The sequence below is a fragment of the Artemia sp. Qi Xiang Cuo genome, chromosome 18, assembly GCF_049724085.1.
Source record: "Artemia sp. Qi Xiang Cuo chromosome 18, ASM4972408v1, whole genome shotgun sequence".
Taxonomy (NCBI): domain Eukaryota; kingdom Metazoa; phylum Arthropoda; class Branchiopoda; order Anostraca; family Artemiidae; genus Artemia; species Artemia sp. Qi Xiang Cuo.
The window spans coordinates 43076579-43102019 of record NC_142811.1 but is presented as its reverse complement, the minus strand read 5'-3'; the positions used below and the strand labels follow the sequence as shown (position 1 = coordinate 43102019).

The following is a 25441-nucleotide window of genomic DNA, read 5'->3' as shown; positions in this document are numbered from 1 at the left end:
CAATTTTGGACTTATTGACATAATGAAAGAGTTAAAATTTAAAATACATTCAGACAAAATGCTGATTTCAGACTCCAGATGAAATTGCTGAAACTTTAGCAAATTTTTTCAACCAACATTTTACACAGCAGCAACATTTTAAGAAATTTAAAATAAATTTTCTTGTAAAATATTATCTCATTTAATCAGCAGTTGTACCGAACCAATCCTGCTCAAATCATCCTCAGGGCTATACTGTGGTGTTTCTCTTCCCCATAGTATAGTGCAGACGGTTTGATATCATTGTATTATCCCTTCTTTTTTTAGTTTTGTTGTAGTTTAAAGCTTTTTCCAATAGGCAATGATTAGAAGTACTCCAAAAAAAAGTCCCCCCAGATCCCACCTCAAATACCAGTGAAACTGATACCCATTTTGACTGTTCAAGCTCACTATCTCAAAGTTCTCAAGATAGCTCCAATTCTGAGAATAGGACAATGATCAGTGTAGGGGCTAATGTCAGTATAAATGGTGTTAATGAGTTTCAAGAGGTCCTTTCTAGAAACTCTAAAAAAAGGAAAAAAAATCTCTCCAATCAAAAGCATTTCCCCTCTCCCTGCCCAAGATCCTCCCTCCCAAAACTTAGGATTTTACCTTAAAATTACTCCTATTACCCCCTTTGAAATAAAAAAGATTACTGCAATAAAAGTTGCAATTTTCAAATTGATAAAATCAATGTTCTCTCTTAATATTCACCGTGATGGATCTCTGCTAATAGCTGTCCAAGATCAGAAATCAGCAGACACAATAATTAACCTAAAATCCCTTCTGAATACCACAATTAATGCATCTAAATGGAACCCAAAACAATCACAAACAATAATAGTAGTTTATAATGTTCCCCCAGAAATACCCATTCAGGAGTTATAATAAGGGCTCTCAGATAGGACTGGCAGCACAATTCCAGTTGAAGATGTTACCCAACTTGGTAAACCTAACTCTAATGGCCTAAAAACAAGTAGATCCTTCTTATTTACACTGAAGTAAAAAATTAATATCTCAGAAAAGTTATTCCTATTTGGGAAAATCAAACCACACAAGGAATATAAACCTAAGCCTATCCGGTGTCAGAAGTGTCTCAAACTAGGACACACAACAAACAAATGCAATGAAATTCTCCTAGAGTGCAGTAATTGTAAAGCATACCATCCTAAAGAGTTGACAACTTGCAACAACACTCAGCCTACATGTATCAATTGCAAAGGCCCACTTGAATCTACCAATAAATCACTATGCCCTGCATATAAGAAAAGAGCTCTAACACTCCAAATATCAACAGAGAAGGCCATCCCATACCCCTTTGCAGCAATGGAAGCAAATGCTGCCCAACACTACCAAATAAAGCCCGTAATGAAACCAACCAAAACCCCCAAGTCAATCGCCCCCAATGCATCCAGTACCCCGTATAAAACGCCATCCTCTACGCCCCCTAGATCGAATCCATATCAGAAGGAATCACCGAGTCAACTATCCTCCTTGTCCGGTGACATCAGGTCAGCCTGGCCCCCCCTTCCGAGAAAAAACAAACAAGACTCACAACCCGGAAATAATCCCTTAACTGACAAACAGGATCCACAACCAAACATACAATCCCCAAATATATGCTTATTCATTCTAAACTGTAATGCAGTTCAGGCCATGAACATACATCAACTGTAGAAAACAAAAATCATTGCAGAATTGGCAAAAATCTACATCCCTGATGATATGCTCATTCAACCAAAAAAAAAAGATCTTGCTTAAGTTTTAACAAAGATGAACATTGATACACAGTGATATGAAAAATAAATCAACAACACAACACATATGAATACTCCAGTGGAACGTAAGATCACTCACAGAAAATAAGCTAAATGAACTAATATCTTTTATGAATAATAATTCCATTAATATTGCCTGCCTCCAGGAAACTCATTTAACCCAAAATCAACAAATTAAGTCTCTGGGATATACTATCCTGAAAAAGGATAGATCATCAGAGAGAAAAGGAGGTGGAGTAGCTTTATTAGTTAAAAATAATATAAAATTCTGTGGCATCAATTTTCCAGATTTTACAAATGATGTTGATGCAATTGGTATCAGTGTTTGGCTAAATAATACAAAAACCTACATATTAAGCTTTTATAGCCCTAATGGCCAAACTAAAGATGCCATAGATTTCTTTAAATATACAAATAATTCTAATATGTTAAAAAATATCATTATTTGTGGATATTTCAATGCCCACAGCCTTTTGTGGGGAATAAACCAGCAAATAAAGCTGGTAAGTTGATTAAGTATATGACTTCAAATAATAATGAATTAGCTGTTGCTACCCCTCCAAACCTGAATACTTATTTCAACCCCAAAAGTGGCCGATTCTCCACAATTGACCTACAAATTGTGTCATTAAATATTTTGAATAAAATTTATATAAATAAAATTGATAGTCTATGTACAGAACACTTTGCTAAAGTTTGCTCTCTAAATGAACCTACTGAAACTGTATTTCACGTGTCTAAATATATCAACACTAAAGTAAATTGGTCTATGTTCCAAAATAAAGTAAATATTGAAATTACAAACTTCGTCCAGAATTAATACGTTTCAAGACCTACAGTAAACACGCATGCTGAAGTCTTGACATATTTACTAATAAATACAGCTAATCATGCTATCCCCAGGACAGCACCCAAGAAAACCTACCCTTAACACGTTCCTAAAGTATGGTGGACAAATGAGTGCCCAAATAAATGAAAAATAAAAAAGGCAGCTAGGAAAGAATTCTTAAAAAAACCATCACCTCCTAATTATCTAAATAAATTACAAGCAGAATCTGATCTAAAAAGGACTATAATAGATGCTAAATATAATTACTGGAATAATTTTGCAAATAATCTCTCCAGAGAAATACCTAAGCCAGTTATACATAAAGTCATAAGCCACATCTGTGGGAAAAAGATTTCCCCCAACCCACTCCTGTATGAGCTTATACATAATAATACCCATTATGACAATGATAATGAAAAAGCTAAGCTGTTTGCAACTCTTTTTGTTAATAAGCTAACATCAAATAATCGAAGCAAAATGTCCACAATTCCTATGAACCCAAGTTACCAACCACGCCCAGGATCCGAGTATATAACTAGTCAATTTCCAATCCAGGAAATGAATAATGCAATACATCATATTAGGACCAAAACTAGCGGCAGCTATGACAATATACACCCTACATGGATAAAGAATCTTATCCCTTCATACAAACAAGAACTACTAAATTATTATAATCACGGTTGGGCATCCTCTATGTTCCCCAATATATGGAAATGTTCGCCTCTCCTACCAATCCTAAAGAAAAATAAACCCAAAGATAACCCTGAGTCCTATAGGCCCATAATGATTACTCCTGGGATGGGGAAAATAATGGAGAAAATGATCTATCACAGACTCCTCTGGTTTGTTGAAAAAAATAATATGATCCCTCACACTCAAACTGGATTCAGGAAATACCACTCTTCAGCAGATGCTTTCATTTTGCTAACAGATACAAAAAATGAATCATTCTCAAAACATAATTTCCCAGGTGCAGCTTTCCTAGATTTTGAAAGGACATATGACAATTTGAATCACCAAATCGTTCTTAATAAACTTGAAAATCTTGGACTATCCCCTAAGCCAGTATCTTTTATAAAACCTTTCAGAGATGTGCGAATTTTCATTGTTTGTGTTGGTTCAGCCTTTTACCCCTAAAGACAACAACCACAGGCTTACCTCAGGGAGCAGTCCTCAGTTGCCTCCTGTTTGCCCTATATCTCTGGGATATGAACCTACCCCACAAGAATCTACAATATGCTGACGATCTGGTGCTATGGTCATCTGGCAACACCTTTGAGATAGCACAGTCAAATCTGCAAAAGTCACTTTTCCAATTTGAAAAATTCTCTAAACATTCAGATTTACCCATTGCACCTACCAAGTAAAAAATAATCCAATTTCACCGAAAGCGTAACCATGTTAATGCAAAACTAACTCTAAATAAAACAACTATTCCAGAAGATAATCATATTAATTACCTAGGTCTCATGCTTGACCAAAGACTTAATTTCTACATCCACATTTCAAACAAAGTAAAAAAATTCTATAGAGAAACAAATATACTAAAAAGACTTCATTCCACACCCTGGGGATGAAAGGAGAAAACCTTGCTCCAGTTTTATAAATCACATGTAAGACCCCATATTGACTATGGGCTCATCGTATATGGTGCATGTGCAAAGACCCAGATGCAAAAAATTGAAACAACACAAAATGATATAATACGTCTCATATTTGGTCTTAGGAAACCCACAAGCACCAAGTTTCTGCTTATGGAGAGTGGATTAACAACAATAAGGGAGAGATTTAGCTTTCTCTTGACAAAACATCTTACGAAAATTGAATCAAATAGCTCACACACCCTACATAATTGGTTAAGAAATCCAGCCATGTATAGAGGCATTGCAGATGAGTATGCCAACATTCAGAAGAAGTTCCCCGTACCAACAAAGTCTATTGCACCCACTTTCCCCCAATCCCCTCCATGGAATTGGTCAATTCCCATAATAAATACTGACTTCTCAAAGTGGAATAAAGATTTAACCCCCATTGCTTTTGTCCAGAAAAAATTTGCTGAACTTAATACAATTACTTATAAAAATCACTTCCAAATATTTGTTGATGGGTCAAAAATGAATGAGAAGGTAGCAACTGGTGCTTTCCTTCCTCACCTGAAAATTGCAATGGGCGAGAGATTATATAATAACTTATCTATAATGTCTGCTGAGTTAAATGCCATAATCATGGCATTGGAACACCTTAAAGAAAACCAACCTTTGATAGCCAATTCAAATAATATTATTGTACAGTCAGATTCTTTAACAAGCCTTGAGTTGATGGCCTCAGCTCCTCGGCATAAGTTGTACATTGACACTTATCTCTGTCTCTCTATGATAGATAATCTTGCTTGAAGTGCCATAAAAACTTATGTTCAGTATATTCCTAGCCACTCTGGCATAAGTGGTAATCATCAGGTTGATGAAATAGCAAAAAATGCTATAAATATTGACCAGCCAAGTGGGAGACCAATCCCAATCAGAGGTATTTACGATGGAGGCTATCAGATATTAATTTTAATAAGATTAATCCTATCCTTTCCCCCTTTCCCAATAAGTATCTTTCTAAAATTTATCATAGAATTCGTTCTGGAACAAATGGACTAAATTTTATTGCATTCTCGTATAAGTTTTCTAATTCCAGTGGTTCAATTCCCCTGCCCCCTCTTTGCAGGCATTGCAATATGAATAATGAAACAATTGACCATTGCCTATTTGAATGTAATATGCTGACGTCTGCACAACATACCTTGCTTTGTAAACTGTTAAAATGCTTCAAACACCACAAAATCTCTATCAGGCAAGAGCCTAGCCAACTATACCTGCACACAGAGCATAGAAATTGACATCTATCATCTCATAATTGAACTCCTAGAGTCGAAAGATCTACTGAAAGATATCTGAAAATATCTAATAATCATGAGGCAATCAAGCTAGCAGCTCTGTAGCCCACAGAGTGACGCAAAAGGAAAAGGGCTAAATAGTATCACTGAAAAGCCCGCCTGCTGTTAAATAGAAGAATAACCAGGTTCCTGGTAAATTGAACATAACTATCTTTTAGTAAATACTGTAATAGCATTTCTTGGGAAAAGTGGCAAAACTTATTATCTAAACCCCCTCCCTCTTTACTCTGGAATTCATTTGGGATTTTATTGGAACCAGTTTTAAAGCTAATACTGGTCAATGACATTGTTAGTGACTTCCAAGCCTAAGTCATGTTTGGATTACAGGCAAATCATAATTTAAGTCATTTATCAGATTACCTCAAAATTCAAATTCCCTATCACTGAATTGGGCTTAAATACACTCTCTCTATCAGTAGGTTTCTATCTCCAATTTGCCAATACTCCCTTTGCCATCTCCAATGGTTTCAAACTATTTTTAAGATTATGTTAATTATTTACATGTCTGGTTATCCATACAATACGAATTGCCTACAACCTAATTTGGCTTAAACGTACCCTCTATTACATTTGTTAGTCCACCTCACTTAAGTGGGGTGATTTTACTGAAAACATAAGTTGAATTTATCAAAAAATCCGTTTGCCCAATCCAGAATTTTTTTCGGAGAATTTACATCAAGAGTCAAGATAAGATGGCGTATACTGACAATGAACTTTAGATTAGAACGATTGGACTTCGTTTGAAGGACTCTACCCCCCCCCCCCTCCCCTCAGAGAAACCACTTTAATTATTCAGGGCACCAGACTGAGTAAACAAAGTGGGTTCATAAAACAAGAAGAAGTCAAACAGAAGATTATATTTAAAGTCTTATCAGACTTATTTATAATTCAACTTCTATAACCTGCTGCAAAACTCAATTTTAAACACACCAAATTTAGGATGTAAACATTTAAGAGAAATTCATTAAACATCTCATGTTAAACCATACTTTTAAGGGAAACATCATCAAAGACTTTTTACATTTATTTTTATTTCTTACAATTTAAATCTTAAAATGAAATTTCATGAGGATTTGACTATTCCTTAGCATATATATTCCTTTGCCAATATTCAGAAGAAGTTCCCTGTACCAGCAAAGTCTATTGCACCCACTTTCCCCCAATCCCCCCCATGGAATTGGGCAACTCCCATAAATAATACTGGTTTCTCAAAATGGAATAAGCATTTAACCCCCATTACTTTTGCACAGAATAAAATTAGTGAACTTGAAACAATTACAAATAAAAACCATTTCCAAACATTTGTTGATAGGTCCAAAATTAATGAGAAGTTATCAAGGGGAGCTTTCCGTCATCACCTGACCATTGAACGGGGAGAGAGATTATATAATAATGTATCTATAATGTTTGCTGAGTTAAAAGCCATAATCATGGCATTAGAACACCTTAAGGAAAACCAAACTTTGAATGCGAATTCAAATAATATTATTGTATATTCCGACTCTCATCAAGCCTTGAGTTGCTGGCCTCAGCTCCTCAGTATAAGTTGGACATTGACACTTATCATTGTCTCGGTATTATAGATAATCTTGCTTCAAGTGGCATAAGAACTTATTTTCAGTACATTCCTAGCCATTCTGGCATAAGTGGTAATCATCAGGATGATGAAATACCAAAAAATGCTATAAATATTGACCAGCCAAGTGGGAGACCAATCCTGATTAGAGATATTTATCGATGGAGACTATCAGATATTAATTTAATAAGACAAATCCTATTCTTTCCCCCTTTCCCAATAAGTATTTTTCTAAAATCTATCATAGAATTCGTTCTGGAACAAATGGACTAAATTTTCTTGCATTATCGTACAAGTTTCCTAATTCAAGGGGTTAAATTCACCTGTCCCCTCTTTGTAGGCATTGAAATGTGAATAATGAAACAATTGACCATTGCCTATTTGAATGTAATATACTGACGTCTGCACAACATACCTTGCTTTGTAAACTGTAAAAATGCTTCAAACACCACAAAATCTCACTATCAGCCAAGAGCCTAGCCAACTATACCTGCACACAGAGCACAGAAATCGATATCTATCATCTCATAATTGAACTCCTAGAGTAGAAACACCTGCTGAAAGATATCTGAAAATCCCTAATAATCTTGAGGTAATCAAGCCAGTAGCTCTGTAGCCCACAGAGTGAAGCAAAAGGAAAAGGGCTAAATAGTATTACTGAAAAGCCCGCCTGCTGTTAAATAGAAGAAGAATTATCAGACTTATTTATAATTCAACTTCTATAACCTGCTCCAAAACTCAATTTTAAACACACCAAATTTAGGATGTAAACATTTAAGAGAAATTCATTCAACATCTCATGTTAAACCGTACTTATAAGGGAAACATCATCAAAGACTTTTTACATTTATTTTTATTTCTTACAATTTAAATCTTCAAATGAAATTTCATGAGGATTTGACTATTCCTTAGCATATATATTCAATTATACTACTACTACTAATAACAACTCACCGTAGCACCAAGCCGCCTGAGGCCAACACAGCTACGCACGCTCATCCTCCATCCCAATCTATCCAAAGCCTCCCTCTTTACACCCTCCTAGGAAGTTCGCATTTCCCTTAAATCTTTCTTTATGACTTCCTCCCACCCCAACCGTGGATAACCTGCTTTCTATTAAGCCCTAGATAACTAATCAAAAAAAACGGTCTTCAGTGTTTCGTCGTCCTTCACCCACCTTGCGCGCCCTAGCCCAAGCAATCGTCCTTCTACTATAGGCATACAAAGTGGACACAAGCCGTCTTCTGCATAACCTCTGATCTTAGTTACGGTCTTGTAGCCAGGTACCTAAAACAATCTGTAGTCAACTTTTCTGGAAAACATCAAACAAATCTCCATCTGCTTTTTGGAGCGCCCATGCTTCAGAACCATATTTGATCATTGCTGTCACTGTAGATTCCAATATTCTAATCTTGGTTTCTATTTATTCTTATATTCAATTATAATTCCATATTATTTTGGTTGCTGGATGGCTTTAAGTTTGTGTTCACTAATGTTACTTATATTGTTTTCATTTGTTTGATTCTCTCTTTTTTATTGTTTCTTTTTTACTTTAAATCTTATGTTGTTTTTTTTTCGTCATTCAATATATACCATGATTATTGGCTTACATGCCAGCTTTAATTTTAATTTGACTTGGCTTTCTTAGAATATTAAAAAAAATGAATTTCGAAACTCTGAATTTCTCAAAAGAAAACTTTATATTCAAACAGATCATCCAGGAGTATTTGTAACTTAGCCTGCATAAACATGCCACTATGCATCCAGATGCAAGGTTAGGAAAGCACATTTGAAACTTTTTCAATTTGGGTGATTTGTGGACTTACCTCTCAGCTTATCATACAGAATTTGATCTTTCTTCTCTCTGCACAAATCTTCAACTGACTTGAATAAGTCTTGTAGTAACACATAAGTAGGTACAGACTTGTGAATTGCAGTTACAGCTTCTGTCAACTTTTCAAAAGCTTTTAGTAGATATTCTTCAGGGAGGCTAATTTGCCCTGCAATAAATCGCACTTAATATTGAATTACATATTTAGCTAACACTGACATCTCACATTCTATCATGCAATAAGGATTAAGACTGCTACTGTGGACACAAGAAGGTATCTAGTAGAAAAATGTCAAGCTAGGATTTGACACTGACTTGATATATTTCTTAGTGTTATTGTCAAGCGGGAGGACATAATAAAGGAATGATAAGTCCGACAGTTGGCAAGATTTATGGTAAGGTAAGGAGCCTAAATCCATAATTACTCCCCCCCCCCCCAAACCCAAAAGTAGCATATTTTTGGGGTGTGGAGGCAATAGGCTTAGAAGGCCTGTGTTTCAATCCAGGGATAGTGGGTTCACCCCTATCATAATAATAGTAATAATAATCACGCAATAACAATAAAATAGCTGAACTAACAAAACCAAAACATCCGAGATAAATATATGCACAGAAATTTGTTTTGAGGCAAGCAGGCAAATTGCATAGAATATACAGAAAATTGCAAACCCTTTTGAAATTTGGGGCCAGGTCCAACTTGTCGCCATCATTTCTGTGTAAGTTCCTGCAGAAGCCATATCCTTAAAATTCAACAGAATCTAATGGTAAGGAAAAGAGTTGCAGGAAAAGATGTAGAGGAAAATGAAAAAGTTTGTGATACTCTGGATGTGAAGGAAGATTTGTTTTGTGAGGAAGAATTAGCGACAGTACTAAAAAGATTTAAAAATAATAAGGCTCCAGGTGCTGATAGGGTGGTAAATGAGTTTCCTAAATATGGTGGCTCGGAGGTTAGAAATAAGTCACTGAAGATTATGAATATGATTTTTGAAAAAGGGGAAGTACCTAACGATTTTAGGAAAACCTTAATTAAGCCGGTCTATAAGAAAGATGATAAAAGTGAGTGTGGTAATTATCGAGGCATTAGTCTGGTCTCTGTAGGTAGCAAATTGCTTAGTAATATGATACTTTTTAGACTGAGAGATGCCGTAGACAAAGTTTTAAGAGAAGAACAGTGTGGTTTTAGAAAAGGTAGAGCATGCATCGACCAAATTTTCACTCTTAGGTTAATAATTGAGAAGTGCCTGAGTTGTCAAACACCTTTGGTCCTCAGTTTTATAAATTATGAGCAAGCGTTTGATTCTGTTGATAGAAGAGCTTTAGCAAAGGTTTTATCCTTGTATGGTATTAATTAAAAAAAAAATTCCAAAAAATAAGTTTTTCAAAGAAAAGTAAAGGCAATTTTAAACTTAAGCTTAGCTGATACAAATACCTTTTAAAATTCAAACTCAAAACGACCAGAAATTACTATTAAAGAATAAATAAAACCCATAACGAACAGAAATTAAATTAACAATCATAGCAAAAACAAACAATAAGTAATAATATAAATGAATAAATAGATCTTAAAGCGAGTAATGCTTAGATTGAATATGAATATCAAGCTTAAAACAAAAAAAAATATTTTCCTATTGAAGTATAAATGAAACTTAAAACAAAAAGAAATTTAATAAACAATCAATGCAAACAAACATACAACAGATATTAATGTAAATTAATAAATAAATCTTAAAACGAGTGAAACTTAAACTGAATATACAAATCAAACTTGAAACGAACAAAAATCACTACAAACAAGAGTTTGGGTATGACCTCCTTCTCTCTCACTGTAAAAGTCTAGAACCTACTGCGTCATTGGCGCTTTACTGAAAACCAATTTTATGACAAATATTTTATTTTGTACTTAATATTGAAAATAAACATTAAAATTATAGTAACATTTTGAACTGATGAGCTTCCAGCAATTAATATCATTATAAATCAAATATTCAGATTAATTTATTAGCTCTTTTTAAAGTTGTTAAACACGAATATAGTTTCACTACAAACAAGTGTTTCGATACTGCCTCCTTTCCTAACTGTACATAAAAACCAAAAGCCTACAGCGTCATTGGTGCTTAACTGAAAACGAATTATATTACAAATATTTTCTTTTCTAGTTCTTACAGCATTGAAAATAAAAATACAATAAAAATAAAAAAAACCCTTGAACTGAAAGATCTCTTAAAAATAGTATTATTATATACCATACATTCAATTTCGTGTTGTTTATATTTTCAAAGACAGTTCATGACGTATATAGTGTTCGGTATGGCACCAATGGCACAATAGGTTTCCAATTTCTACAATGAGAGAAGGAGGTCATACCCAAACTCTTGTTTGTAGTGATTTTTCTTTGTTTCAATCTTGATTTGCATATTCAATTGAAGTTTCACTTGATTTAAGATTTATTTATTAATTTACATTAATATCTATTGTATGTTTGTTTGCATTGATAGTTTACTTAATTTCTATTCTTTTTAAGTTTCAGTTGTACATCAGTATAAAAATATTTTTTTCGTTTTAAGATTGATTTCATTTTCAATCTAAGCATTACTTGCTTTAAGATCTATTTATTCATTTATATTATTACTTATTGTGTTTTTGCTATGATTGTTTATTTAATTTCTGTTCGTTTTGGGTTTCATTTATTTTTTAATAGCAGTTTCTGGTCGTTTTGTGTTTGAATTTTAAAAGGTATTTGTATCTGCTAATCATATTTTTAAAATGGTCTTTGCTTTTCTTTGAAAATTAATTTTTGGAAAGTTTTTTTAAATTAATTTTTGTTAGTTTTTGATTGCAAAAAATTTCAAGTTTTTAAAAATTCCTTATTTCAAAATCAAACTTTAAAAAAAATAATCAAATATTCATCAAAGTATCAAAACTGATATCAAAGTAAAAATATCAAAGCGAAAAAATGGGTTTGTGGCAACCTCGGAGTTTTATTATCTGTTGTTTGAACTATTTTCAACAAAATTGCTATCTAAAAAATTTTATCGGATGGGTTTGGGGAAAAAGGGCGTGTGGGGACTAATTAAGCTTCAGTCTCTTCTGACTCTTTAAAAGTGAACTAGAGCTTTCTATTTTCAGTCAAATGAACCCTCTCTGAAGTTTATATGAGCATCCCTTCTATAAGAACCATATATATCCCCAGAGTATAACTTACAACGCCTCTCCCTGGGCCCTGGGGGGGGGGGTGTCGACCCTGGAGTTTTAATAATCTAATGGTTGAACTATTTTTAAAAAAATGGTCAACTGAAATTTTTATCGGATGGGTTTATCCCTCCAATAAACCCAAAGGCGTGGAGGGCGGGCGGGGCTAGTTGCCCTCCAATCTTGTTTCACCCTGAGGAAATGGACTAAAACTTTTAATTTCCATTCAAATGAACCTTCTCTGAAGTTTTTACGAGCATACCTTTCATGAGAACCACATACGGCCCCAGGCCATAGCTTACAATGCCTGCCCCCGGGCCCTGGTGGGTTGTGTCAACACCAGAGTTTTCGTTATCTGATCTTTGAACTATTTTGAAAAAATAGGTCTCTCAAAGTTCTTATTGGATGGGCTTGAGGAAAATAGGGCGTGAAGAGGGGGTCTAGTTGCCCTCTGATCTCTTTTGACTCTTAAAAAGTGAACAAGAACTTTAAATTTCCAATCATATGAGCCCTCCAAAGTTTATACAAGCATACCTTCCAGAAGAACCATATATGCCTCCAGAGCAATACTTACAATGCCTGCCCCAGGCCCTGTGGGGGGTTGTGTCAACACAGGAGTCTTTCTTATCTGACCTTTGAATTATTTTAAAAAAATGGTCACACGTAAAGGAGTTTTTGTTATATGATCTTTGGTCTGTTTTTAACAAAATGGCTACCTCAAATTTTTTATCAGATGTATTTGGGGAAAAAGGGCTGGGGGGGGGGGCAGTTGCCCTCCAATCATTTTTGAATCTTAAAAAGGGCACTAGAACTCTTGCTTTCTAATCGAATGAGCGCCCTTTGAAGTTTATACGACAACCCCTTCTACACGAAGTGCCTCTGGGGAAAAAAAAATGGAGTGTGGGGAGAGGCTAGCCACCCTCTAATCCCTTTTGACTCTTAAAAAGTGAATTACAACTTTCAATTTCCAATCAAATGAGCCCTCTACGAAGTTTATGCAAGCATCCCTTCCATAACAATCATATATGCCCCCAGGGCATAACTTACAACGCTTACCCCCAGGCCCTTGGGGGCTGTGTTGACACTGGAGTTTTTTGTTATCATAACTTTGAACTATTTTAAACAAAATTTCTATCTCAAAATTTTTATCTGATGCATTTTGGGCGTGGAGGGGGGGGAGGGGCTAGTTGTCCTCCGATCTCTGTTGAATCTTAAAAAGTGAACAAGAACTTTCAATTTCCAATCAAATGAGCCCTCTCCAAAGTTTATACAAGCATCCCTTCCATAAGAACTATATATGCCCCTAGAGCATTACTCATAACGCCTGCCTCCTGGCCCTAGCGGGTTCAGTCAACACAGGAATTCTTTTATCTGACCTTTGAACTATTTTTAATGAAATGGCTATTATAAAAATTGTATCGGATGGGCTTTGGGAAAAAGGGTATTTGTGGGGGAGGGGGCTAGTTGCCCCGGATATCTTTTGACTCTTAAAAATTGAACTAGAGCTTTCAATTTCCAATCAAATGAGTCCCCTCTGAAGTTTATACAAGCATCCCTTTCATAACAACCATATACGCCCTCAGGACAACACTTGCAACGCCTATCCCTGGGCCCTGGGGGAGTTTTTGTTATCTAATTTTTGAACAATTTCCAAAAAACTGGCTACCTCAAAACTTGTAGCAGATGGGTTTGGGGAAAAAAAGTGGGGGGGGGGGGTTGGTTGCCCTTAACTCTCTTGACTCTGAAAAAGTGAACTAGAATTTTTGATTTCCAATTAAATGAGCCCTCTACAAATAAATTAAACATAGGCTAGGCCTACCACTCAGTGCATTTGTTTATGCTCTTATTTGAATATAATAATTGCTGTTGGTACAAAATTGGGAAATTTTTTGTTATTCATATTATTGACTTACAAATAAAGTAAAAATACCACTTGGTGCCTTTTTTTATGCTCTTTCCGAATATAATAATAATTTTTATTGGAAATGAATTTTACCCCCACCCGTATATACCCCGACTCAGGGTATCTATTTCCACAGTAGGGGGGTGAGGGGAAATTTTATTTCTGATGTAAATGAGAGGTAAGTTTAAAATTTCCCCTATGCGCCTAATGTGCAAATATATACCCTGAGTTGGTATACATAGGGGGGGGGGTAAATTCATTCCCACAAAAATGATTATTATATTTGGAAAGAGCATAACAAAAGGAATCAAGTGGTATGTTTACTTTATTTGTAAGTCAATAATATGAATAACAAAAAAGTTACCCAAAACTTAATTTTTAATTCACCTAACCTTTCTAACCTTACCCAAATATAGTCCATAGGGTAAAAGACCTCTTTTTGGGGAAGAACACTTTTCTTTGACATTCCAGGAACCTAGAGATAGGTTTTTGGACCACCCCTATTTTACTACAACATGATGCAATGTGAAGGTAGTTACAGTATTGGTGAAATTTCCACCAATAATTTGTCAGCATAAATTAAAAATATGGTCTCTGTTTTGACTAGCAATTCAAAAAAAAAAATTATAGCAAATTATTGTTCAGTAGGCCTAGTTGTTAGAATACTAGGTAAGGTATCCAGGAGAATTTTGACACAAATAGGTTTAAAACAGGGATGCCCACTGTCACCAATTTTGTTCAATGTGTATATTAATGATATTGTTGATTTCTTCAAGGAGAAAAGCACTCCATAAGTACTGATACATGTTTCAAAAATATGCATGTTTTTGTTTGCTGATGATATTGCTCTCATATGACAATCAGCAAAAGAAATGCAAACATTATTAAACATAATGGAGGAATATTTGGATATGAAAGGATTAAAATTAAATAAGGAGAAAATGGTAATTGTATTTTTAGGAAAGGTAGAAAATTAAGGAAAGATGATGAATTTAGATTTAAAGGTGATTTTATAGAGATTAAAAGAGAATTCATATATTTAGGGATTAAGTTTTTTTGGAATGGTAAGTGTGCACAGGAGGTTAAGTATAGAGTACAAAAGGGAAATATGTGTATGAATTTAATTTTAAAAAGTGAGGTTGGAAATATTAGGGATTTAGAAATGCATAAATATTTATTTAGTACTAAACTCCTCCTTGTTATGCATTATGGGTGTGAGCTGTGGGGTTCTAGAGAAAGTGAGGAGTTGGAGAGAATGCAAAGAAATTATTTTAAGAGAGTTTTTAGGGCCCATAAATCCGCTCACAGTGTTGTACTGGAGGGGGATTTAGGACTAAGTAGGTTAAGAAAAGATAGGTAAATCAGAATGGTGAAGTTTTGGATAAAAATTTTAAGAAGTAAAAATAAGCTAGCAAAACAAGCATATTTTAGTTTGTTGGAGGATAAGAGAGAGGTAGGGTTTTTTAGAAATTAAGAAAATTTTAGATGAAGTAGGATATTTGTATTTTTGGAATGAAGGTCAGGGATTAAATTTGGATCCAGTGGTTGATAAGGTAAAATAAAGGTTAAACAAGCAGTGAATACAGCAGTGACAGGCTTGGAAGGAGGCTTGGGATCTCTGAGTCTATATAGTATGGTGAAGGACACATGGGGGGTAGAAGTTTATTTTAAGTTGGGGCTGAAAGGGGAAGAAATAAAATGGATTTTTAATTTAAGGGGAGGGTTGATTGACATTGGGGTATAGGGAGAGGAAATTTAGGGGTCATAATGTTAACCCAGTCCCTTGTCCAATGTGTGGGGATGATGATGAGGATATTTTTCGTTTTTGGAGGAATTGCAAGGAATTGGCAGATCTGAGAAATGAGTGTTTTTTTTTTGTGTTGGCAGATAGAAGGTGGGTGGACGGGATTGTAGGATCACGAGTTAAAATAACATTTAGGAATTTGGCTAAGTATGTTGATGAAGGGCTGATACATCGTGAAAGATATATCTATTTATAAATGTTTTCGTGAAGATTCATTTATAAGTACGTTTTTTCTTTTTAATTTATTTGTGTTTCTTGTTGGTTTGTTATGTTTATGTTCTGTTTTTTTTTTTCCTATGGCCCGATGGCTTTTTTTGGAAATACATAGGCTACATACATCAATTGGAGCAGTATGGCCTTTACTATAGGCACTCTGACTCATCCACCACACTGTCAGCACCTGGAGCCTTATTATTTTTTAATCCTTTTAGTACTGTTGCTAATTCTTCCTCACAAAACAAATCTTCCTTCACAGATTGTGAATCCAAACACCATGTCCAAAAATCCAAACATCATATTTATTTCATTGTTCAATTTTGGTGTTTAAAATCTAAACAGTAAAATTTACCTAGTTCTTTGTCAGATTCATCACTTAAGAAAACTATATAAAAGTAGTGCCAGTGAAATAAGGTAACACTTCATTTTGAAAACATCTATATTAACAACAACCGTTCAGCAGAAGAAAATAGTTTTATAAGCAAATGTAACTTGAATTCTGCTAGATGGCATTAAATGCTCAAGTTCGAAATTTGTTGTGAAGTCAATTTTAAGACATGCTTTAAATATAATAAAGTGTAATTTTTTTTTATTAAGATCATGAAATGTGTTTTTTCAGCTGAAGTAGAGCACTGCAGTCTTTTGAAATACAATTTGCAAGAACCATTTTATGCAGAGCTACTGCTTAAAGTTAACTATAACCCCAGATTCATTTACAAAAAATACCAAGTTATAGATAACAATTGCATATAGACTCACCTATTGACTGTATTGAGGGTAGTTTTTAATATACATATTTTTCCAAAATCAATTCATTGAATTACATTTTAAGTGTTCTTTACAATTTTTTTTACATTGAAAAATAGGTTGAAAAAAGCAAAATTTCCCTATTTTCAACCTGGAAGAGACCTTGGAGGGGGTCTAGTCACCTTCCAATCTTTTTGTCATTTCAAAAAGAGAACTATTAATTTTCTTTCAAATGATCCTCACCTGCTCTTCTAGGACCATTGATTTGTTAGAATCACCCTGGGGAAAAAATAAATAAAGTAAACGTGCATCTCTGATCTTCCTTCTGACAAAAATTACAAAATTCCACATTTTTATAAACAGGAGCTTCAAACCTGTACAGTAGTGTTCTGTGATGTGCTGAATTTTTGGTATAAATTTAGAACTGTTGCCCCTGATAAGGAGACATGTTAAGAAAACAATTCTTACTTTAAAATATGTACAATAACCCTAGCTTGCTTATTATCCAAGGGGATAACCTTTATCATCAGGTCTTTTCTCTTTTCCCCTTCTTTTTCCATCTTGAAAAAGAAAAAATTACAATTTTTTCCAGGCTCTCAATGCAATGTGTAAATATTTTGAAATTACTGAAATAAATTGTTCTTATAGATAGCGTTCATCCCAGTGGATGAATAATCCACTGGGATGCAGATAAAGCAGTGGCAAAAATAAAAAATTTTGCTATCAATAGTAACAAAATATTGTTAGGTTAGGTTTGTCCCAGTCATTGTTAATTCTGTTTTTTTTTGTTTTGTTTTTTTATGATAGATAAGCACTTTTTTTAATGATGGATAATTGCCACTGCTTTATCTGCATCCTGGTGGATTATTCATCCACCAGGATGAACGTTGTCTATAATAAACAATTTTTATAGCAGCAATTTCAAAAGATTTACGCATTGCGACATGAGCTTGGCAAAAATTGTAATTTTTTGCTTTTAAGTTGGAAAAAGAAGGGAAAAAGAGAAAAGGCTTGATGATAAAGGCTCTCCCATTGGATAATATGAGAACTAGGATCATTATTCATATTTTAAAGTAAGAATTGTTTTCTTAACATGTCTCCTTATCAGAGGCCACAATTCTAAATTTATACCAAATTTTTATTATTTCTGGGGATTTTATTAAGATTCCTTGACTTTTTGGGTATGTTTCCCCCCTTTTTGGAAAATCAGGCAAATTTTGGTAAATATTTCCCAAATCATATTATTGAGTTACAACTGAAGTGAATATTCCATTAGATGCCTTTTTAATGCTGATTACAAATATAATAATCATTTCTATCAGAAATGAATTTTAGCCACCCCCCAATATATGCCAGTTCAGGGTATATATTTCTACATTCGGGGGGTTAGGGGCAAATTTTATTTGTGATGTAAATGGGAGGTAAGTTTAAACTTTACCCCCATCCCCCCACCCCTAATATAGAAATATACACCCTGAATTGGCATATATAAGGGAGGGGGCTAAAATTCATTTCCAATAGAAATGATTATTATATTCATAATCAGCATACAAAAAAGGCATCAAATGGTATATTCACTTTAGTTGTTACTCAATAATATGATTTGGTAAATATTTACCAAATTTTCTCAGGCTCTTAGCTTTTGATGGGCAACATTAGACATGGGCGTTGGGAGGGGGGGGAGCTGCCCCCCCTCGACCTTCAAATTCACGTTAGATATGGCTGAAAAAGCAGATGGTTTGGAAAAAGCATTTGATAAAACTCCATCACACTATCGACTGCCCCCCCCCCCCCCTAGACAATATGCTGTCTACACCCATGCATTAGACTTATTTAGTTTTATAGCCTATGTCTGGAATGAACACAAAAAGCTAATTCCTTTGATGCATGTACTGTTATCAAAATTCTGTGTTTTTAGTTACTACTGGGCCAAGTTGCTCCTTGCTTGTAGGCTAGTTCCATGCCACAAACTGTTTGATCTTCTGCCACCTTTAACAGTTTGGGTATCTGTATCTATGGTTATTGTGAATATCATGAATACCAAAGGGAGGTGAGAAAAACCCCAAACAACAGAATGGCCCTTTAAAAACCTATTCCCTGCCTCTACATAGTATTAACAAGCAAAGTAATTTATCTGTTCTGTATACAAATGCAGACTGTTTATCTACAAAAATTAATGAATCTCATGCCCTAATATCAACCTACAAACCTCGTGTTATTGTTATTACAGAATCACTACCCAAGAATTGTCAGCACCCAGCTATATTTTTCCAGCAAGTGCCTGATTATAATCTCATTATAAATAATAATTATAAGCATAGAATTTTCATTTATGTTCAGGCCTGATTGAAGTATACTAAAGTTAATTACCCAATTTCTTCAGTTATAAGTGAATCCTTAGTAGTTGATGTGAAATTACCTGGGTCCTCAATTCCTTTTAGAGTAGTTGCCATTTATCGTAGTCCTAGGGTTTGTGAATTGTCGTCATTTAATAATAGAAAAATTCTTCTTCTATTTAACAGCAGGCGGGCTTTTCAGTATAACTATTTAGCCCTTTTCCTTTTGCTTCACTCTGTGGGCTACAGAGCTACTGGCTTGATTGCCTCATATTTATTAGATATATTCAGATATCTTTCAGCAGATCTTTCGACTCTAGGAGTTCAAATATAAGATGATAGATGTCGATTTCTATGCTCTGTGTGCAGGAATAGTTGGCTAGGCTCTTGGCTGATAGTGGGATTGTGTGGTGTTTGAAGTATTTTAACAGTTTAGAAAGCAAGGTATGTTGTGCAGACGTCAGCATATTACATTCAAATAGACAATGGTCAATTGTTTCATTATTCATATTACAATGCCTGCAAAGAGGGGACAGGGGAATTGAACCACTTGAATTAGAAAGCTTATATGAGAATGCAAGGAAATTTAGTCCATTTGTTCCAGAACGAATTCTATGATAAATTTTAGAAAGATACTTATTGGGAAAGGGGGAAAGGATAGGATTAATCTTATTAAAATTAATATCTGATAGCCTCAATCGGTAAATATCTCTAATTGGGATTGGTCTCCCACTTGGCTGGTCAATATTTATAGCATTTTTTGCTATTTCATCAACCTGATGATTACCACTTTTGCCGGAGTGGCTAGGAATGTACTGAAAATAAGTTTTTATGCCACTTGAAGCAAGATTATCAATAATACTGAGACAATGATAAGTGTCAATGTCCAACTTATATTGAGGAGCTGAGGCCAGCAACTCAAGGCTTGATAAAGAGTCGGAATAGACGATAATATTATTTGAATTTTCAATCAAAGATTGGTTTTGCTTAAGGTGTTCTAATGCCTTGATTATGGCATTTAACTCAGCAGACATTACAGATAAATTATTAAATAATCTCTCGCCCATTGCAATATTCAGGTGAGGAAGGAAAACACCACTTGCAACCTTCTCATTCATTTTTGACCCATCAACAAAAATTTGGAAGTCATTTTTATAGGTAATTTTATTGAGTTCTGCAAATTTATTCTGAACAAAAGCAATGGGGGTTAAATCTTTATTCCATTTTGAAAATTCAGTATTTATTATGGGAAATGACCAATTCCATGGAGGGGATTGGGGGAAAGTAGGTGCAATAGACTTTGCTGGTACAGGGAACTTCTTTTGAATATTGGCATACTCATCTGCAATACCTCTATACATGGCTGGATTTCTTAACCAATTATGTAATGTGTGTGAGCTATTTGATTCAATTTTTGTAAGATGTTTTATCAAGAGAAAGCTACTTCTCTCCCTTATTGTTGTTAATCCACTCTCCATAAGCAGAAACTTGGTGCTTGTGGGTTTCCTAAGACCAAATATGAGACGTATTATATCATTTTGTGTTGTTTCAATTTTTTGCATCTGTGTCTTTGCACAAGCACCATAGACATTGAGCCCATAGTCAATATGGGGTCTTATATGTGATTTGTAAAACTGGAGTAAGGTTTTCTCCTTACAACCCCAAGGTGTGGAAAGAAGTCTTTTTAGTATATTTGCTTTTCTATAGCATTTTCTTATTGTGTTTGAAATGTGGAGGTGGAAATTGAGTTTTTGGTCAGGCATGAGACCTAGGTAATTAGTATTATTATCTTCTGGAATATTTGTGTTATTTAGAGTTAGTTTTGCATTAACATGGTTTCGCTTCCGGTGAAATTGGATTATTTTTGCCTTGGTGGGTACAATGGGTAAATCTGAATGTTGAGAGAATTTTTCAAACTGGAAAAGTGACTTTTGCAGATTTGACTGTGTTATCTGAAAGGTGCTGCCAGATGACCATAGCACCAGATCATCAGCATATTGTAGATTCGTGTGGGGTAGGTTCATGTCCCAGAGATATAAGGCAAATAGGAGGCAACTGAGGACTGCTCCCTGAGGTAGGCCTTTGGATATTGTCTTTTGGGGTGAAGAGGCTTAACCAACACAAACAATGAAACTTCGCACTTATATGAAGGATTTAATAAAGGATACAAGCTTAGGAGGTACGCCAATGTTTGCAAGTATATTTAAAAGGATTTGTTGGTTCACATTGTCATATACCCCTTCAAAATCAAGGAAAGCTGCCACTATGATATTATTTTTTTAGAAAGATTCATTTATTGCATTTGTTAGCAAAATGAAAGCATCTGTTGAGGAGTGGTATTTCCTGAATCCAGTTTGAGTGTGTGGGATCATGTTATTTTTCTCAACAAACCAGAGGAGTCTGTGTTAATCATTTTCTCCATTATTTTCCCCATCACAGGTGTAATCATTATGGGCCTATAAGACTCAGGGTTATCTTTTGGTTTATTTTTCTTTAGGAGTGGTAGGAGGGACGAACATTTCCACATATTGGGGAACCTAGAAGATGCCCAAGCGTGATTATAACAATTTATCAGTTTTTTTTTGTATGAAGGTGTGAGATTCATTATCCATGTGGGGTGTACATTGTCATAGCTGCTGCTAGTTTTGAACCTAATATGATGTATTGCATTATTCAATTCCTGGATTGAAAATGGATTAGTTATATACTCGGATCCTGGGCACGGTTAGTAACTAGGGTTCATAGGAATTGTGGACAGTTTGCTTTGATTATTTGATGTTAGCTTATTAACAAAACGAGTTGCAAATAGGTTAGCCTTTTCAATATCATTGTCATAATGGGTATCATTATGTATAAGCTCATACAGGAGTGGGTTGGGAGAAGTCTTTTTCCCACATATGTGGCTTATGACTTTATGTATAATTGGCTCATGCATTTCTCTGGAGAGATTATTTGCAAAATTATTCCAGTATTTATATTTAGCATCTATTATAGTCCTTTTTAGATTAGATTCTGCTTGTAATTTTTTTAAATATGTAGTAGGTGTTGTGTTTTTTATGAATTCTGTCCTAGCTGCCTTTTTTATCCTCCATTTATTTAGGCACTCATTTGTCCACCATGCTTTAGGAATTTGTTTAGGGAATGTTTTCTTAGGTGTTGTCCTGGGGATAGCATGATTAGCTGTATTTATTAGTAAAGATGTCAAGGCTTCAGCATGTGTGTCAACTGTTGTGTTAGAAATGCATGAACTTTGGGTGAAACTTGTAATTTCATCGTTTAGCTTATTTTGGAAAATAGACCAATTTGCTTTAGTGTTGATATAATTGGAGGTATGAGATGAAGTTTCAGCAGGTTCATTAAGGGAGCAAACTATAGCAAAGTGGTCTGTACATAGACTATCAATTTTATTTATGTAAATTTTGTTCAACAAATTTAAAGACACAATTTGTAGGTCAATTGTGGAGAATTTGCCACTTTTGGGGTTAAAATATGTATTCAGGTTTGGAGGGGTAGCAACAGCTAATTCATTATTATTTGAAATCATATGCTCAATAACTTTACCAGCTTTATTTGCTGGTTTATTCCCCCACAAAAGGCTGTGGGCATTGAAATCACAACAAATAATGATATTTTTTAACATATTAGAATTATTTATATAATTAAAGAAATCCTTGGCATCTGTAGTTTGACCATTAGGGTTATAAAAGCTTATTATGTAGGTTTTTAAATTATTCAGCCAAACACTTATTCCAGCTACATCAACATCATTTTCAAAATCTGGAAAATTGATGCCACAAAATTTTATATTATTATTAACTAATAAAGCTACACCACCTCCTTTTCTCTCTGAAGATATATCCTTTCTCAGGATAGTATATCCCAGAGACTTAATTTGTTGATTTTGGGTTAAATGAGTTTCCTGGAGGCAAGCAATATTAATAGAATTATTATTCATAAATGATATTAGTTCATTTAGCTTATTATCTGAGAGTGATCTTACATTCCATTGGAGTATTGATAAATGTTGTGTTGTTGATTTATTCTTCATATGACTGTGTATCAATGTTCAGCTTTGTTAAAAGTAAAGCAAGATCTTTTTTTGCTTGAATGAGCATATCATCTTGGATGTAGATTTTTGCCAATTCTGCAATAATTTTTGTTTTCTGTAGTTGATGTATGTTCATGGCCTGAACTGCATTACAGTTTAGAATGAATAAGCATATATTTGGGGATTGCATTTTTGGTAGTGCATCCTGTTTGTTGGTTAAGGGATTGATTCCTGGTAGTGTTTCTGGTTTGTTTCTTCTTGGAAGGGAGGGCCAGGCTGGCCTCATCTCCCCGGAAAACGAGGCTTGCTGGCTTGGTGATTCCTTCTGCTAGGGATTTGAGCTAGGGGGCTTAGAAGATATTGTTTTATATGGGGTGCTTGATGCATTTGACTTGGGGGCTTTGGTTGGTTTCATTACAGGCTTTATTTTGTATTGTTGGGCAGCATTTGCTTCCATTGCTGCAAAGGGGTATGGGATGGCTTTCTCTGTTGATATTTGGAGTGTTAGAGCTCTTTTCTTGGGTGCAGGGCATAATGATTTATTTGTAGATTCATGTGGGCCTTTGCAGTTGATGCATGTAGGCTGGGTGTTTTTGCAAGTTGTCAGCTCTTTAGGATGGAAAGATTTACAATTACTACACTCTTGGAGAATTTCATTGCATTTGTTTGTCGTGTGTCCCAGTTTGAAATACTTCTGACACTGAATAGGCTTAGGTTTGTATTCCTTGTGTGGTTTGATTTGCCCAAATAGGAATAATTTTTCTGGGATATCAATTTTATCCTTTAGTGTGAATAAGAAGGATCTACTAGTTTTTATACCAGTAGAGTCAGGTTTTCCAAGTTGGGTAACATCCTCAACTGGGATTGTATTTCCGGCCCTATCTGAGAGGCCTTCTTTTAACTCCTGAGTAGATATCTCTGGGGGAACATTAAAAACTTCAAATTTTGTTGGTGATTGTTTTGGGTTCCAATTAGATGCAATAATGGGGATATTCAGAAGGGATTTAAGGTTAATTATTGTGTCCGCTGATTTCTGATCTTCTACAGCTATTAGCAGAGATCCATCACGGTTAATGTTAAGAGAGAACATTGATTTTAGCAATTTAAAAATTGCAACTCTTATTGCAGTGATCATTTTTATTTCAAAGGGGGTAGTGGGAGTACTTTTAAGGTAAATTCCTAAGTTTGTGGAGGGAGGATCTTGGGCAGGGAGAGGGGAAATGCTTTTAAGTGGGGAGATTTTTTTCCTTTTTTTATAGCTTCTAGAGAGGACCTCTTGAAACCCATTATCATCATTTATGGTTGCATTAGGACCTACAGCTATCATTGTACTATTCTCGGAATTGGAGCTATCATTAGAACTTTCAGATAATGTGCTTGACCAGCCAGGATGGGTATCTTTCACTATGGAATTTGATTTGGGATCTGGGGGGACGTTTTTTTTGGAGGACTTCTAAACATTGCCTATTGGAAAAAGCTTTAAACATAAATATAAAACTAAAACAAGTAGGGAAAATATATGATATAAAACCGTCTGCACTATACTATGGGGAGGATAAACACCACAGTATAGCCCTGAGGATGACTTGAGCAGGATAGGTTTGGTACAACTGCTGATTAGAAGCGATAATAATCACAAGAAAATATATTTCGATTTTCTTATAAGGTTGCTGTTGTGCTGTCTCTTTATCTAGTTCTAAGTTTTTAGTAGTTGGTGACTATAACCTAGCATCTATTGATTGGACATCAGGTACAAAAAAACTTTCTGATGAGTCAATTGAAAATCATTTCCTAGAAACTTTACAAGAACATTATTTGTATCAGCACATTCAAGACCCTACTTGTTTGTGCGCCAATTCAACCCCTTCAGTTTTAGACCTTGTAATTACAAAATCAGCAGATGATGTTGCTAGTGTTGAAGTTTTGCCACCACTAGAAAAAAGTGATCACTTGGTATTGGTGGTATCTCTAAATTGTTTCATAGTTCCTTCTGATATTCCAAATCATTCTCCCCAATATGATTATGATAAAGGAAATTATCTTACATTTTCAGATTATATTCTATCTCTTTCTATACAAGAGGAGTTACAGCAATGTAATGCTACTGTTGATGCATCTTTTGATTTTATTAAGCAGGCCCTTATAGAAGGTAAGAATCAATATGTATCAATATATATTAGTAGACAGTTTTTCAAAAATAGACAGATCCTTCCTTGGTATAT

General features: G+C 34.7%; 1 protein-coding gene across 1 annotated transcript in view; it reads right to left on the bottom strand.

The window, feature by feature from the left end:
* The window catches only part of Cul4 (cullin 4), a 252089-nt gene that overhangs the window by 222497 nt on the left and 4151 nt on the right, over positions 1 to 25441 (bottom strand). The window contains exon 2 of the mRNA XM_089104452.1: positions 8972 to 9145. Coding sequence (XP_088960578.1) covers positions 8972 to 9145 — 174 coding nt within the window. The remainder of the gene's footprint in view (positions 1 to 8971; positions 9146 to 25441) is intronic.